The sequence below is a fragment of the Simochromis diagramma genome, unplaced genomic scaffold, assembly GCF_900408965.1.
Source record: "Simochromis diagramma unplaced genomic scaffold, fSimDia1.1 OVJJ01000612.1, whole genome shotgun sequence".
Classification (NCBI taxonomy): Eukaryota; Metazoa; Chordata; class Actinopteri; order Cichliformes; family Cichlidae; genus Simochromis; species Simochromis diagramma.
In genome coordinates this window covers 1505347-1522208 of record NW_024387419.1, presented here as the reverse complement: position 1 = coordinate 1522208, position 16862 = coordinate 1505347, and the positions used below count along the sequence as shown (strand labels likewise).

General features: G+C 42.3%; 1 protein-coding gene across 4 annotated transcripts in view; it reads right to left on the bottom strand.

Annotated features, from left to right (window-relative positions):
- si:dkey-172j4.3 (diacylglycerol kinase delta) overlaps window positions 1–16862 on the bottom strand; it is a 90776-nt gene that overhangs the window by 10476 nt on the left and 63438 nt on the right. For 3 of the 4 annotated variants that reach the window (XM_040012568.1, XM_040012569.1, XM_040012570.1), the window contains 13 exons: window positions 16634–16759; window positions 13692–13794; window positions 13268–13427; window positions 13043–13151; window positions 11815–11954; window positions 8712–8799; window positions 6896–6987; window positions 4225–4324; window positions 2884–2949; window positions 1147–1318; window positions 938–1063; window positions 666–750; window positions 470–577 (listed from right to left, as the gene is read on the bottom strand). In XM_040012568.1, the coding sequence (XP_039868502.1) occupies window positions 470–577; window positions 666–750; window positions 938–1063; window positions 1147–1318; window positions 2884–2949; window positions 4225–4324; window positions 6896–6987; window positions 8712–8799; window positions 11815–11954; window positions 13043–13151; window positions 13268–13427; window positions 13692–13794; window positions 16634–16759 (1475 nt within the window). The remainder of the gene's footprint in view (window positions 1–469; window positions 578–665; window positions 751–937; window positions 1064–1146; window positions 1319–2883; window positions 2950–4224; window positions 4325–6895; window positions 6988–8711; window positions 8800–11814; window positions 11955–13042; window positions 13152–13267; window positions 13428–13691; window positions 13795–16633; window positions 16760–16862) is intronic. The other variant, XM_040012567.1, reaches the window with a different exon arrangement.

The following is a 16862-nucleotide window of genomic DNA, read 5'->3' as shown; positions in this document are numbered from 1 at the left end:
GTGCAACTAAAAAACACCATAAAATCTAAAACTGAAGCAATTTAAGCAGATATTCTTCTGCTGCTAGCCTTAGGAGGTCATTAATGGGGGAACTTTGTCATTTTGATCGGACGTTTCTTTCTGATATGCACCTTTATTTACTGGCATGACTGAGAATGTCACGGACTAGTAGGTCACATGTAGCGTAATGAACTGGGATTACTGTGGGCATTTACAAAGAGTGCAGTGACAAGATTGCGTGTAAGGTTGAACCCCACAGATTTGATGCGACTGACCCTGATGGATGTGTATTTATGGGAGTTCCTATCTCAAGGTGACACACAATTTAGAAAAAAGCTAGAAAGCTTATTTTTATTGACTTGACATTGAAATAAATTGACCGTTTGGGGATTGTGCTTACACGTCATTTTGCCCCGTTGGCCCTTTATAATCAGGTTTGTGCGTCTGTGTGTTTGTTGGGGTTTTTTACCTGCATTTTTTCGGGTGCTCGTCTCTTTTGTTGTTGAACTCGAGGGAGATTTTGGCGTCCAGGCCGATGCCGAAGTAGTTGTTCATCACACACTTCTCTGAGCATTGTCTGTAATTATGAAGCATGCAGACGGTTTATTAATACCTGATTTTGTGTGAGTGTGTGTCTGTGTGTGTGTACTCGTGTGCATGCTTACACAGAGTCCTCGCTGAAGGTGACAGTGTTGAGGCTCTCTGGCTTCTCCAGGACGATGGGAGAGGTGGGACTCAAACTTCCTTGACCTGGATCGAACAGCGGTAATAGGAGAAGCATCTTTAGATTGAAACTGGTGGCTTTTTTTAAGGAGTGAGGAACCTCCAAAGCTTTAAAGAGAAATCACTCTGTCCACTGCTTTGACTCTTTAATTTGCTAATGCGTGAACTAAGAGCACTTTGGCGTGGCGCGTATCCCTGCTGTGATCAAACTTACGTGGCTCGGCGTCCTTCAGCTCCTCGCTGTTTTCTCTTTTGATGGAGGATGAAGACGACATCCTTTGGACCTGTGTGTGCCGGTTCTGCTCGTCAACCACTGACATGATGATAGACAACCGGTGAACTGCACGCAGCATGCTTGTATTTTACAAAATAAGCCAGCCCTGATGTTGTGCGCTAAATGACGAGAGAAGAACAGCGGCTTACCTTTCTCGGCCTGCTCGATGATCTGCCTGAGCGCCTTCTTCAGACTGTTCGCCCTGAGCATCAGCTGCTCTTTGGACCGGTACGTTTTGTCCTCCGATCCCGGCTCACTGCCACTTTCATCGTGGCTCGAGCCACCGCTCTCCTGGCTCGGCACCGTACCCGCCGGCACCACCTGGATGAAAGTACAAGTAAAAACCTATAAAACCTGTGAAATAGGCCCTGCTATGCTGCTGTTTGATGGCTTCTTTTGTGGGATTCCTGATATTACCAGACTTCCCCATTCAATCTGTTACATTTTACGAGCAGCGGGAGCCCAGCATCACAATATCACCAAAGCAGCAGTGTTCAACCTGAAAACGTCTTCTCATTCATAATTTTTTACGATCCCTGCTTCGCAGCCCTCTACAGCGGCGCAACATCAGCGAGAGGCAGCAGTTATCATCCTTTAACGACAGAACTGCGGCTACACGCAGAACTTTGAATCAAAGGTAAAAATTCAATGCACTTCCCCTTTTACTGAGCAGAAAGTTTAAATCATGCTGACATTTTGAGGGCTGGGCTGTTTCTTCTAAAGCAATGACATCAATCTCTGGATAAAAGGCTCCACAGGGTGCAGAGGCACAGAAAGCTGGATGATGTTTTGCTCTTGAGCTCCCATGAGGAAACTTAAAATGTGTGCAAAGCCACCTTTTTCTTTTATACTTGACCTCATGTTTCAGACAGTCCTTAGTTTATCATTGCAATCCTTATTTTCTGTTTAGTTTGAATTCCTAGACACTGTATGTGTTTATTATTTGCAGTACAAATACTGCTTTGTTTGTTTTAGTAATTAGTCTACCGCGCAATCGTCAGTTCAAGACGACTGACTGGGAAGGGAGAGGCTATAATTAGGGGGAGACGACATTATCATGCATAATTATGAAGCAATCAATCACAAACATTAGGCTGTTTTGAGATGAAGGCAGCTGTAATAAAAATGTCATTTATTGTAGAAAAAAAACTTCTGTTCAAGGTTACAAATAATCTTCTTGTGGCCTCTAGTAGTGGACTCATCTCTGCGTTTGTTCCTCGAGATCTCAGTGCTACATTGGATACTGCTGACCACAATATTTAAATACATACATCAGAACATGCTGTAGGTATTACAGATACTGCACTTCAGTGGTTTGTATCATATCTATCAAACACACTCCAATGTGTTCATGGAGTCTCCTTCACACGCTGAGGTTAATTATGGAGTTCCACAGGGTTCAGTGCTAGGACCAATTCTGTTTACATTATACATGCTTCTCTTAGGCAGCATCATCAGAAGGCCTAGCACTGCAGATCACACCCAACTTTATCTGTCCATGAAGCCAGATGACACACACCAATTAGTTAAACTACAGGAATGTTTCCACTCACTACTACTGAACTTTTAACATTATACAGATTAAAATGATGGTTGTTCAAGGACAGAAGGGAGCAGAGACATTTAAAAAAAGAAGCATTTATAAAGCCGTAAGGAAAGAAGTAAGAATAAAATCAAAGTAGTGAAGGAACAGCGGTGGATGGGAGGTTACATAAGTGAGTCAAAACCTACAAGAACCCACATGCAAGTTATTAAAATAAGTACTTTGTGGGAACTGTAAACATGATCTGGGTTCAGTATAACTGGTTGTGTTATGTCATTGTCAGTGTGGAAATGTTGGTGTGTTTGCACAGTTAAAGTCTCTTATAACCACTTGTTGTCATTACCTGGGCTTCAGCTTCCTCACTTAAGGCCTTGACGAGGGAATCGAGCTTCTCGTTGAGCAGCGCACACTGAGAGAGGAACAGAGAGGGAGATTTCCATTATCCGCATTGCTTTCTTTCTCACTTCAAAATTACACGAGTGCGGTGTAAATTTGGACATGCAGTACGCATCACTCTGAAATCGTCACTCTGTGAGGCTGCAGCAACACCTCAAACCAGCGTGAAAGCAATACTCGCTCTGATTTGGTGCACGTGGGACTTCTATTTGGAGACTTGCGAGGCATCAACGCTGCTTCGCAGTATTTGGAAAAAGGCGGGTAAGTCAGAGGGTGGAAGCTTAAAAGATTTTTCTTAGTTTTTTAGAATCTTTTACTTCTCAAAGTGATTTTCTATGCAGAGACTCGAGCAGAAATGTTGTATTCAGGGGTTGTAGTCACGTGATCATCATCTATGTGGCGTTAACTTGTCCACCATCAGGACAACAGACTGGATGCAAAAGAAAACTGCGTGCAACCAGCATTTGGTGAGTTGTGGTGAGCGTTTGCAGCAAACTACGACCAAAGCAGCTTTTTGGTGCAGCACCCTGTTTGCAACCGATTTCACCTAGCAACTGTGAACAACCTCTAGCAACCGTTTGCTAACTGGGAATGCATCAGACGCCACTGACCGCTCTCTAAGCCTTTATATCTGAAGTGAGTAATACACCTGCTAAACATTAAACATGATTAAGGTAAGGACTCATTTACGGACTATGATCTTGCCCAAGGATGCTTTGGCACGCTGCAGGAGGAGCTGGGGATCGACCCCCCCCCCCAATTGGTAGAAAACTCACTCTACCACCTGAGTCGCCCTAAAATGATGTGAAAACTGGGGGTAAAATAACAAAAAAAACAAAGCAAGTGCATCCAACCCTGTTAGACTTTTGAGTGCGTAACACTAGATCAGACACAGCAAGACCTGAAATTTCTGAATTTAGATGTTATCCCGTCGTTGTATCCTATTAAGTCCCAAATAAACGAGAAGCAGCATGAAAATGATCAAAGCATGAGTGGGTTAGAGTCTTTTGTGCAGACAGCGAGGAGTGACTTTGACTCAGTTTTTAATCTTGCATTCAGACTTCCAGCTTCAGCGTCTCCATTTATTCTAATGAAGAGTCAAATAATTCAGCAAGAAGAAAACATGAACCGCCAAAGGCGCAGAACACTAAAGCAGGGAGTGATAACACTGAACCTTCAACTATATTTCACACTCTCAATTATACACACGCACACCTACACTTGCCCACTAGTTACTGTTATACAAGCTCTTACATAACCCACGCGGCTGCACACAAAACCCATTTACCTTCTTTGCCATGGCATCTGCCTCCTCCTTGTTCTCCGTGGCTCTCTCGTACGCCTTCCCCACCTCCGCCACAAAATCATTCACCGTCCCACACAGAAATCTGAAGGGGGGGGGGGGACGTGAAGGTGAAGGTTAACGTGATTAGCACAGAGAGTGAAACTAATTATACGGCTAACAAGTTTCAGATTGTGTGAGTCACTGTGCAGTTACTGAAGATTATACACACACACACACACACACACACACACACACACACACTCTTGTTTTATTGCCACCTACCTGCCTGTCAGCTACGTCGCCTCCACACAGTCACTATTTACTCACAGCTGTTACATTGCCGCTGCATGACTCAGCAGGGAGGCCTCTCCAAATTCTCACAGTCCTCGTCGTGCTTTTTAGCAAATATTGGATGCTGAAAAATGATCGCCTCTCGCCTTCTACAGAAACACGCAGTTTATGTCCTCCAGTGCTGCCCAGACTATTTATTTTACTTCTATATTAGATGTGTGGAAATTACACGTCTCATCGCACCTTTTTAATGAATTTAAGCGTCATCTTTGAAAGGTAAAGCTTGTAGTGCTGATGAATATCTATTCAGCTTCACCGGTGCTACAATCAATCACGTGCAATGGCTCAGCAGCTGCAGGTGACGCGCCAATAACGGTAAAGATGTCACTAAAGGATAGAAGATACAACTTTATCTGGAAGCTCTTTTTAAGGTGTAACTGCTCTTAAGCAGAGCGCCCAGAGGCTCTTACAAGATGTTTGCCAGGTGGACAGACTGGTTTCTACTGTTCAGATTAGTCAGATACAGTTACTCCATAGATTATGCTTTTGTAAACTTTCTTCTCATAGTACTTTTATAGTGTAGCGGTTCACTTAATACACATATCATAGTACTTTTAGTCCCCCTAACATATATCTCTATGTATATCATATGTTTCTATAAAACAGCCACTATCTGATGTGTGATTAAAAAAAGGTCCAAAAACTTCATTATGTTTAAATTTAGTAAATTTCTTGAAAGGAAAGTTCCTGTTTCTTCCTGTTAAAAGGGAGTTTTTCCTTCCCACTGTTGCCAAGTGCTTGTTCAAAGAGGATGGTTTGATTGTTAGGATTTTCTCTGCATACTGTAGGGTCTCTACCTAACGATATCAAACACTATGAGACCACTGCTGGTGTGATTTGGTGCTATATAAATAACTGAACTGAATCTTCCCTGTACACCTTGGACGTCCAAAAGCAAAAATCAACTTCTGTTTCAAACTGATCCAAATTTGTGTGGAGGATGATCACTTGCTGTCACCTCGGAGCAAGAAGGTCCTGGGTTTGAATCCACCACCTAGCACCTTGAGGAGTTTGCATGTTCTCCCCGTGGCTGTATCGGTTCTGTCCGGGTATTCTGAGCTCCTCCCACAGCCCAAAGGGTTAACTGGCAATTCTAAACTGGACGTTTGTGTAACGGATGGCTGTCTGTCTCTCTGTGTTAGCTCTATGATCGACTGAGGACCTGTCCAGGGCGTACCCCGACTGTCACAGGGATAGGCTCCAGAGTCCCTGCGACCCTGAATTGGATAAGTGAAAGAAACTGACAGAACTGGGGTCTCTAGATATGAGATATTAGTTTAAAAGAGCCCAAAATGTTGCATTTCAGGCCCAACTTGCTGGATTCGCAATTTAAATGCGTTGCAGCCAGCATCACAGAGGCACAGCTAACAGACTTCAAGGGAGAGATTTAAAAATCAAATCCACAATGAAAGAAGTCCAGAGGTGCACCAGGGGATGATCCTGAAGGAGAGACTAGCTTAACTGTAAACCAGGTGAGGTTTTAGATTTTTGTGTGCCAAATCCCAGAACTCTCTCGAACTTTCTCATAAATCTAGCACACTTATTTGTCTCTACTGTCCCTGGCATGTTAGTGGGAGACCATTGTTAATGTTTAGAGGGCTCCATTAGAGTGTGACAGCAGGCTTACGTTACTTACTCCTCTAATGGCTTCGCTGGCAGAGTGACATCCCATTTCTTCCATTAAGTCCCAGCCCTGTGCAGGAGCTCCACCAGACTCGTCTATGAGTTTTCACTGATAGTAAACTCAGGGTGAGAACAGCACCCAGCTGAACTCCATAAATATTATTTTAATGTCATTTCGTGCTTGAATTCTGTTCACACATCAAATCCTGTTAAAATTCTGTTTGCTGCTTTAAAGTTTTTTAAAAAGAAGTTATTATTGTTATATTTCATGGAAAATCTGCTGTGAACGTGTCCTGAAAGTCCCCGAGGTGTTGTAAATGTGCTGCAGGTCTGAACTAAAATAAGCATTGTTTTAAAAGAAACGCATGCAGAGAAATGGAGACGAGTCCTGCTGCACCGTTCCCCAAAGGGAGACGACTAATGTACTAATGCACTTAGGATGACCCCTAAACACTGATTCATCTGTCTCGTTCACTCACAGACACGCTCGCACTCTCAAGTGTATGTGTGACCCCAGGATGAGAGCAAAGCATATACACACATTTAAAAAATACCAAGACAATCACTCGACATCCCCGTCTCATCGTCAGCCCCTCTCCCAGGCTTCATTCACCCATCATTATTATCCTTTACCCTCCCATCTACTACTTTCCTCCCCTCTTGTCTCATTTCTGAGTTTGGAAGCATTCGTGGCACGTACTTGGCAGAGGAAATGACATCACTGTGTTTGTCCGAGTCCAGGATCTTGGCGAGGTGGGAGGCCACGGAGTCTGCATACTGAGTGATGTGGACCTGCGGAGAAGAGAGGAAGGTTTCAAGTTAACAGAGAAACCAAAGAAACTTGATCTGTAGTTTAATCAAACGCTCTGGTTAATGAAGTGCCAAAAGATATTTTTCTCTTTCATCTGGAAATATTAATTTACTGGTATTGGCACTAATTATTTGAGTTTAAAGGACCTAAGATGACATTTATCTTTATTCTTTTTAATAGAGGCTGTAACCACTGACTACTAGCATATGCCTACTCAGATCTTTTATTTTAAGATCTTTTTTTGAGAACTGAAGCAGCAAAATCATCCACTTTTGGGCAATTAATAATTTATAATAATTAAGGGAAATAATTAATAATTTCAGTTTTATTTTGGCCAAAGATTTTGCAACTAGCAACAGGTCAGGAACATTATTTGGCGAGTTTCTCAGAGATGAGGTATGGGCAGAGGTTCACCACTTTGCAAAATAACTACATCTACAAATTGTGGAGCAATTGCAAAATAATCTAATTTGTGAAAGCTTTGACTGTCTCATCCACATTTCCTAACACCGTCAATCTCTGTGCGCAAACGGCAAGCCTGAATATGTTTTTTCAAATGGTACATTTTCTTAAATGCATGATTAGTACGGTATCTCTTGTCACAAGTGCCACATAAACCTGTGTGACTTCTTTTCACAGGTCATGTTTGACGTGACAAGGCATGAATCACCCGCTCGTATTACTCATCCATTCACAGGAAATTCAACTAAATTCATCTGCGTTTAAGAAAACGTCAGTCCAGGTTTGCAGTTTGTGCAACAAATCCTTCTGCAGAGCGGGGCATGACCAGTCCTGTGAAGAGGTGCACCTGATGATTCAAGAGCCCGCAGAGCTACCTTTAGCCTCAATGATGTGAAGTAAACGTTTACTGCTATGGAGGAATTGCACCTCACTCTTCTTTACGACCGTGTTTCAGTTCATTCATTTGTTTATGCACAGCTCTAATGTTTCATCAACTTGAGCTCTGGACTTTGACTGGACCGTCGCGACTTAACTGAGGCCTGGAGAGCAGTAACGTTGAACTCATTTTACATCGTGGGCCACATACAGCCCACTTTGAGCTTGGGCTCAACCCTAATAAGCTGTAAAGTTACAAAATTTATTCCCTCCTTTGTGTTTTCAAAAGCTGTCCAGTAGGCCAGACTGGAGTCTTTGGTGGGCCAAAGTCTTAGATGAAGCTTTTGTGGGGTTTTCGCCGTTTCTCTGAGCATTGCACACTCTGAGCAGGTAATCAAGAGCTACTGATGAGCAGCTCTCACCCTACTTACCCTCTGAATTCCTATAGAAGAGGTAAGGGTGGAGTTAGTCAATCCCCATTTATCACTCAAAAAACTCCAGTTTCTTTGGAATTTTACTGCAATGGCAAAATCATTTAGTAAAGAGGATTAATTTGAATGTGAGTGAAGATGATTTTAGCACGTTAACCACCATCTACTGCATATCTGGCATTTGAGAGGCAGCGCTCAGCTTGAATTGAAAACACAGAGCTGCCCTTTGTCGATATCACCGCCGCTCCCCGTGGTTTGAGTCTGATTGCTTTGGTTTCCAGCTGCCAGGCTCAATTGATTCTCAGCGGATGTTTTCCAAAATAATTTCAGAGAGCTTGGAAGCTCAGCCATTTATGGTCACCATCTGTCAAGAGACAGACAGCCTCTTTTTTAAAAACAAAAACAAAAAAAAAAAGGAGCCGTGCGGGGTGATTTACCTGTAGAGGAGAATCGAGGCAGTCCTCTTCCTTCACCATCGGCGTCTGTTTATTGGTGGTGGGCACCTCGTATGTCATCACGCTCCATCTAAAGAACACAGAGTGATATTAAAAAAAAAAAGAAAACCGTTATCAGATAATCACACAGAGATAAGACGCAACAGCCTCCTTATCCTGTTCAAACAGCAGATAAGCGGTCAATGAAGAAATGACCTGCAGTTCAAGGTGAGTTCAAAGAGAAGTTTGACCTCTGCTGCCTATGAAAAAGTTTGCGTTATCATTTAATTTCACCCAAAAGACGTCACAACTCGCAGCGTGTGGTAAAGCCTACACTGTCCTTTTACTCCAGAATAGTTTGTTTACTTGAATGAAAACCAAAAGACAAAATTGGAAGAAGCAGCCATCTGCCGTGACCGGTTGGGGTAGATGATTAACAGTTAAAGAAAACATACCCCAAACTCATGGCTGAAGCACGTAAGGCATTTTATCTCCCGTTTACATCATCGCCCGCATGAAGAACCAGGAACCAGGAAGAAGGCCACAGGAAACCAAGACATATTTTCATGGCGTGTAGTTCATACCTGAATCTGAACAGTTAAATTTACAGCCAGGTATGTAGAGTATGCTCCATCACTAAGGTAAGCTTCAGGTTATTTTAAGTGACAATAAAGGGAGTGTCCAAATGCTGGCACCACGCACTGTGATTGGTTCTTTATAGTCCCAACGCCATTGGAAAACAGCGTGGATAGGATAGGGTCAATAGAGTCAACTCACGACATTCCTGGAGCCTGACAGTTTTTAAACAGCAGGTCATAGGTGTGTGTGTCAGATTTTCAAAATAAAAGCCTTTGTTTTTCTCAATTGAATACCTGTGCGCTTTAAAAATCTGTGAATTTTTTTTTTAACATAAAAGCCTCATTTAATTCCAGGAAGTTATTGAGTTCACAAAAACTGTGTCTAATTTCCAAAATAAAAGACTGAGTATTCAATGAAAGCTACAAAGAGGCTTCGATGGTAGCTCTATAATGTAAAAAAATGAAGATACATAAAAAATAAATAAATAAATCTGCCAAATCAAACATGAGGTTTACTCCCACTGTGACTTTTAGCGTTTTAAAGCTGTGAAATTTAAAAAATGCATTGAGGTGCCAGATTTTCAACATAAAAGCCTTCTATTTAGCTTTGTTTTAACTTTTTACAACAAGTATGAAACTGTTCTCTCCCTTCAGCTTTTGAAGCCAACCTGTTTACCTCCAGCTCTTTAGCATCAACCTACAGACAGAGTCCGGCAGTAGCAGCAACCCCCCACGATTTCTCCAGAATCACACATCAAACATAAGGCCCAGGGGCCAGAATCGGTCCCCAAAAAGACTCCCATCTGGCCCACTGGACGACTTTGGAAAGTGTGGAGGAGTGAATAAAGAGTTTCATCTGTATTTTCATAACTTCTACAGATAAGAACCTCCCCCATGGTTATTAATACTAAACCAATGTAATTAAGTAAAGGTTTTTTTTATTATCTACTGTAAAAGTTTCTGATGGGTACAGTGGTTTAATTAGATAAATAGAAATCGAATGGTTTCTGTGAGTTAATAAAAAACCTTGTTATTTATAATTACTGTCCAATGACATGCTACAGATCTTTCTGTCCTTTTACACATTTATTTCTTACAACTTAAGCCGAAAGAGCCTTGTTGACAGACTTCTTTCATTTACTACAGCAGCATTTCTTTCTCATGTAAACAACCAAGACGTACTGTTGGGAACAGCCATTAAAAGTTTTAGGTTTTACTGGTTCGGCCCACTTAAGATCAAAGTAGTTTGTATGTGGCCCACAATGTGAAATGAGTTTAACTTTCCTGGTCTAGTTCGTTTACTTTAGTAAAGTTTAATATATTTGCTCTTTATTAAAGTTTATCCATGTCGTGGCCCTTACTCCTTCTATTACAAATATTTTACTTTGTTCAAATCATTCATTATAACTCTTTACTTCCTTATTATTTTGCAGATTTTAAACTCCAAATCCAATTTTTCCTGAGCTTAAACGCCACACTCTGTGCTTGATATTCCAGTTTTCCGATCACGTATTCAGTTTTTTGGTCGTGGCAGCACCTCTGAGCGACAAGTGAGCCTCACAAGGAAGTGCTAAAAACTGCAATTCCACTCGAGGCTGAAAAGTCACAGACTCCCACGTTAAAATGCCCAAATCTGCAGCAGAAATAAACATGTTTACAGACATCATTAAGTAACAGCTGTGCCAGCACAGGCAGCCACTAGCTGTCTGCTGGATGTCACGTTAGATAATTGGAGCCACTGGACCTCTAGGCAGTGTGGCGTTGGACCCTTTTGGAAAACTTTTAATCTAATTATCTGACAAAAATGATGACCTACTCTGTGGTTAATTGTGCTATGAGTCAAAATCTTAAAAATAAGGTGCAAGTAGAAGCGGACATTTAAGAGGTCACTGTTGGATTGTTTAAAATCGCTGAGGCTAAGGAAGGCTGTGTTGGATTCACATGATGGCACACGGGGAGTAAAAAGCTCGCTGCGGCTCATTTTCTGGTTTTAATCGACACCATTTATGGCAAATATGAAAAAGTGGTTTCCAACATTCTGCGAAGCTCGGGGGGCTCTGTATGAATTTGTCTGTGCACTCAGTCCGTTTCATTTTGTGCTCGGCGCTGGCTGAACTCTGTGGCATTAAAAGTTATTTTTAATTTTATAAATCTTTCTCAGGAGTGCAGACAGAAAAGAATAGCCTGTAGTACTTTTATTTAATTCTTTTTATTACTTTTAGTATCACCTGCTGCTGTCTGCAGCCCTTCAGTGAACCTAATGAAGCGAAATATAAAAACCTAACAGGACCAGATCTGTTTTTCATTAATTCGTTCACCTGGGACATCCTCCTCCAGCAAGTTATTTCAAGAAAACACTGTGAACATCTCTCGTCTCACAACCCAAACAAATAAATTAAACTGCACTTACAGTGCACTAGCAGTAACAGCTAAAAGCACTTCAGTCTGGACCTTTAAATTCAGACGACTTTTACAGGAGCCAACCCAGCTGAAACCAAAGTTTCCACCCTCACTCCCTCTGGTCTTACCGATCCAGCATTTTGGTGGTGGCTCTCTCCAGCTTCTCCAGGATCTGTAGGAGCTGAGCGTCATCGTCGCAGAGTCCGCCCCAGCCCAGAACGCGAGCCAGGTCGTTACCTGTGCCCAGAGGGAGCACGCCCAGCTGACACTACAGACACGTGGAGAAACGAGAAACTGATGCAAAGTACAGAACAATAAAAAGCAAACAAACTGATGACTACGACAAAACTCACTGCAATGGCTTAGTTTTGCACTACATCTGTCTTCTGGGACATCCTCACCCTTTCCTGTGCTTAAAAATATACTTAGACGCCCAATAACATTTGGCTACATGTCTTTGATTTGTTTTAGCTTAAACTGCCTAGCTGCTGATCTGACATGACTTTGACGAATTTGGGGGTAGTCCACTGCCTTCTTTATTACATCCACTTTGTGCAACGTACCAAGAGCACTGATAGTGAAACAGCCCCAGAGCATGATGCTACCATCACCATGCTTGGCACCACCGTGGCTGCAGTGCTGCTGTCTCCAGAGGGCACTGGGCATGTGTATATTTGTCTTATATTTTAAAATAATTAAAAATCACCATGACATTCATTCCCAGGATGAGTGGATATAAACTTCTAACCACACCTGTTGGCCTGACAGCAGCAGACAGAAAAGTGATGCTCATTTAGTGCCGGTAATAAACTGTCTGTAGTTAACTTCTCTGAGAGGTTTGTTTCAACTGCAATGTTAAATGATCAACAAATCTATAAAAATCATGCTGAGGTTACAAAAATTCTGACTCCTTGATTTGTTCATCTAACATCTTAAAGCTGATGCTGACTTAAGCGGTTAATCTTATTCATTTAGCCTGGAACAAAACTGATTAGACGTGGCACTTTATATAAAATTAGTATTAATTTAACATAAAAGCCATGTTAATCTGCCACAACATCAATTTATGTGAAATTAATTTAATAAAATGAATGAATTAGTTCAGCTAAGGAGGCTGTGTTGCCCTTCTCTCTACCATGAACCACTCCCTCTCCAGTCAGGATCAATGTTATATTAGACTTCGATTATAGACTCAAGTATGTAAACTTGGCTTATTGTTGGTGTTTCTTCTGAAAGCACCTTTCGCCAGCATCACGATTAACACAACAACAGGTATCTCGCTGCTTTCTCCTACCCATCGGCGTTACATCATCGGCAACATCCACTCCTCCTCCTCCTCCACCTCGTTGTTCTCACCTGTTTATGGAGGTTGAGTTTATCCAGCTCTGAGAGCACCCAGCCCACGCTGCCATCTCCTCCGCACACAAGAATACGAAATGTCACAAACTTCTGGAAGAGGCGCAGGCTGAGGAGGAGAGAACGAGAGGCAGGTGTTTACAGAGAGCAACACTTATTAAATGTTCTACTGGAGAGCGACCCGTAGATATTACAAGGACTCAGAAAGAAAAAGCTCTTAAATACCCGAGCTCTGGCCCTCCGTTCATCAAGTCAAAGACCTGCGCTGGGTTCAGAAGCTGCTTGAACTTGCGGAGGAACTTGACCCCCTGGTTGTCCCCGCTTTTAGAGTTGACCAGGACCAAAAGAGGGCTGGAGCAGGACGCCGAGGTGGCCTTCCAGAAGCCTGTAAACGAGCAGAAATGTTTGTATAGCTCACAGCGTGGAGTTCAAATGCCACTGGGACCGTGTTCAAACTGTAAACTGCTGATGATAGATGCACAAATTCCAGGGATAAGGGTTAGTAACTTGGAATTACAAATTGTCAGTGTCAGTAGAAAAAGCCAAGTCGGGCTAAGTCACAATTTCATTACATGACTGAACTTTAAAACCTACTGTAAAAGTAATACTGTGTGTCCATGTGGGTGGGTGGGAGTAAGAGGTGTCTCACCGTCTGAGTCGATGCTGTTAAGTGCAGTTGGAGGGATGATGGACACTCGACATTGGCCCAAGGGACACACCTTCCCCATTTGTTCCTTACAGCTGTTATGGACCTGTGAACGCACACACACACACACACACGCACACATACAGAGTCAGTGGTCTCCAGTAATTCTATATTTCAGTAGAAGCAGAAAGGTCATTACATCCCTCTGAAACCCACCAAAATGCCAGTTCTGTAACCTTTACAAATGCCACTGTGATTCATTTGAGTGTGCGAGCCTGTGTATGCGCGTGTGTCTTTGTATACCGAGGATCAGACTTCGCATTATGTGTGCCCGTTTGGCCTGAACGCTCAAAAAACACAATGCCACTCTTGCTAAATGGAACAAGAGGATAGAGTAAAGCTACATCTCTCTGTGTGTTTGAATACTTCCACTGGACTTTTCTGTTTGACTACATCAGTGTTTAAAAACCCACTACAGTAGAGCACAAACATAATAAAAGACAGGCTCCTGTGTACTCCTTATTAAGTAAAGAGCGGCTGTTTCAGGCTTTCCAGCGCGATGCTTGGGCTGGTCTTTTGGTGTACACTGGGTGAAATGACACTAATCCATAATGTGAGGGTAAGTGGTTATAGTGCAAACCACATGGGTAAAAATGCACTCAGCAGCCCGATGCTCACTTCAGTAATTTCCCAGTTATCCCAAATTAACTCCCAACTCATCTCATCTACTGACTGAAGGTTGGAGGTTCGATCATTGGGGAGGATACTGAACCCCAAGGTCTCCTTCCAATCTTAGTTAGTAAGTGTAGTGCTTGTATGAATGCATGATTAAGGCACATAAAACGCTTTGAGTGCACTAGTAGAGTAGAAAAGAGCTAAATCAATCAATCTGTTTACAGATTCTCCTGCCTAATTGTACTGTTGCACTTAAGTAATGGGAACTGTATTTCACGTTAAAACATGTGGAAGAACTATATTAAAACCATATATATGCACACTCTGGTTTTACTCTAGTTAATATTAGAGCTGCAGTTTCATACTTTCTTTGCCACTTGGGGACAGACGGTATGGACTGCAGCTCTCAGGTCAGAAAGCGCCTTAAACCTGTATTTTCTCTGAAGGCCAGCAGATGGAGATAGCTGTGACTGGAAAAGACTTTCTGTCCTACGGAGGTTTCTCATGGGATGTCATACGTGCTTCGCTTAAGAGTTGGACGTGGTACAACACTCAGTTGCTAGGGAAACTGGCTGGCTTATTCCCCGACTGGCTGGCGGTTCATGGAGGTTTCTGCGTCTTGCTAGTTGAAATCGGTTGCAAAGAAGCTGCCACACGGTTGTAGTTTTTCATGTTTGCCTGCAAATACTTGCTAACTACTAGTCCACTGGTAGTTAAATTTGAAGAAGTGAAGTGAAGAAGGTTAACTTTCAAAGTAAAAGTTATGCTGGTTGCACATTTCAAAGAAAGCAACTTCGAAGGCAAACGGTCTCCATTTCTGATTTCTGTTGCACATCTTACTGTCTTTGTGTACGAGCCCATTGCTGACTCGTCTGCAGGCCTGTGGGATTTAGCATTTATATTCCCAGCAACTGCCATCAAATTTGATTAGTCTTTCTGTTCGTTCCACTGCTTTCTGTTTTCCTCGTTTGTTTGGACTAGACTCTTGAAAGAAAAACAGCAGCCAAAGGAACTGATGAAAAGAAAAACCAAAACAACCCCAAGGGCAAAGAAACAGAAATCCCTTGTGTGGGGACATCGTAGTAGATTGTTCTACTACGATGTCAATATTTCTCACTTGTACAGTCGGGTCTAGTACATCACAGCTACTGCAATAAAAAAATGAAACGTTTCTGGCTGTAAAACCAAAACAATGGGCTGAAAGGCAATAAAATGCTCCACAGATTTCAGGGGCATCTCTCTGTAAAACGTTTACATATTCTTTTATATTAGGCAAGATTATTTTATCCATTTTATACGTGAAAACATTACAAAATAATGGTTTAAATGAATTTAAAAGCATGAAAAATTAACTAAAACTTCTACGTATTTTATGCAGAATTTGAAGGACTTTAATTTTATGTTAAGATGCACCAAGTGCCGTTGGTCCTTGTGCCACTTTCTTTGCGGGATTATAACCAGCCTGTCAATGCCCTCCTAAATATTATTAATACTCCAGCACACACAAAAAAATGATTCTCCACATCGTGCTTGAGGCGGTCGAAGCGTCGGGTCAGTTTCAGCAGCCCTGGAGCTGACAGGAATTTATCAGCCCCTGTTCCATTTCTCATTTTAACTTTCCTTCCTATTCCTCCTCCCCTCGGGGATCTCTGCTGCCAATCTATGTGCCGTCCCATTAGTCTGATGACTCTGCTGAACTTTTCAGACCTTGAGTCTTCGGAGGAGGTGAGAGCGGGAAGTCAAGGACAATAAAAAGCTCTTGTTTTTTTTATTTTTTAGAGAAGTGGGAGGAGCGTCTCATGTGGAGAATCACAATTTCCTGCGCATGAGTCAACATGTCCCAAGGGCAGACAAACAAATAAAGGGATAATTGAATCTTATGAATTTATCTGAATTTGATCTCTCTGTTCTGTACGGAGCCGCTCACACGGTTCCAGATAACGAGACGTGTATCGTGCTTAATGAAAACCCTGCGTTCATATTTAAATGTGACAAATGATGCACTTTTATTTTGCTGACAACATCACTTCCCGAATTACCTCCATGATTGGATGGAGCTGCTTTGAGTCTGTTTGCATCGCACACTTTTCCCAGTGCACCCACTGCTATGGCTCCATTTCCGTGGGCATCGGCGCATTCGAATGACAGAAGTTCAAATAAGAAAGGCTGGAAATAACTCTCAGCTAAAAGCAATGCCCCAGATAAACACTAATATTGATTCAGCGTGACAGTTTTTGATGGGATGGAGGCTAAACTCAATCCACACTTACGATAGCCTTGCACCAGAGGCAGCGCCAGTCCTGCAGTCGCCTCACGCTGCCACAGTTCTTATCACACACCACACATTTGGCGCTGACGGGCAGATTGCCTTCCAGCCACTGGTGGGGCATGGACACCTGGAGGGAAAAATAAATAAACAAAGCATATCAAATGAAGCCTTTCTGCTCTAAAGACATCAAACCAAAGGTATGCACATCAGGAAAAATAATTTGCATGAAA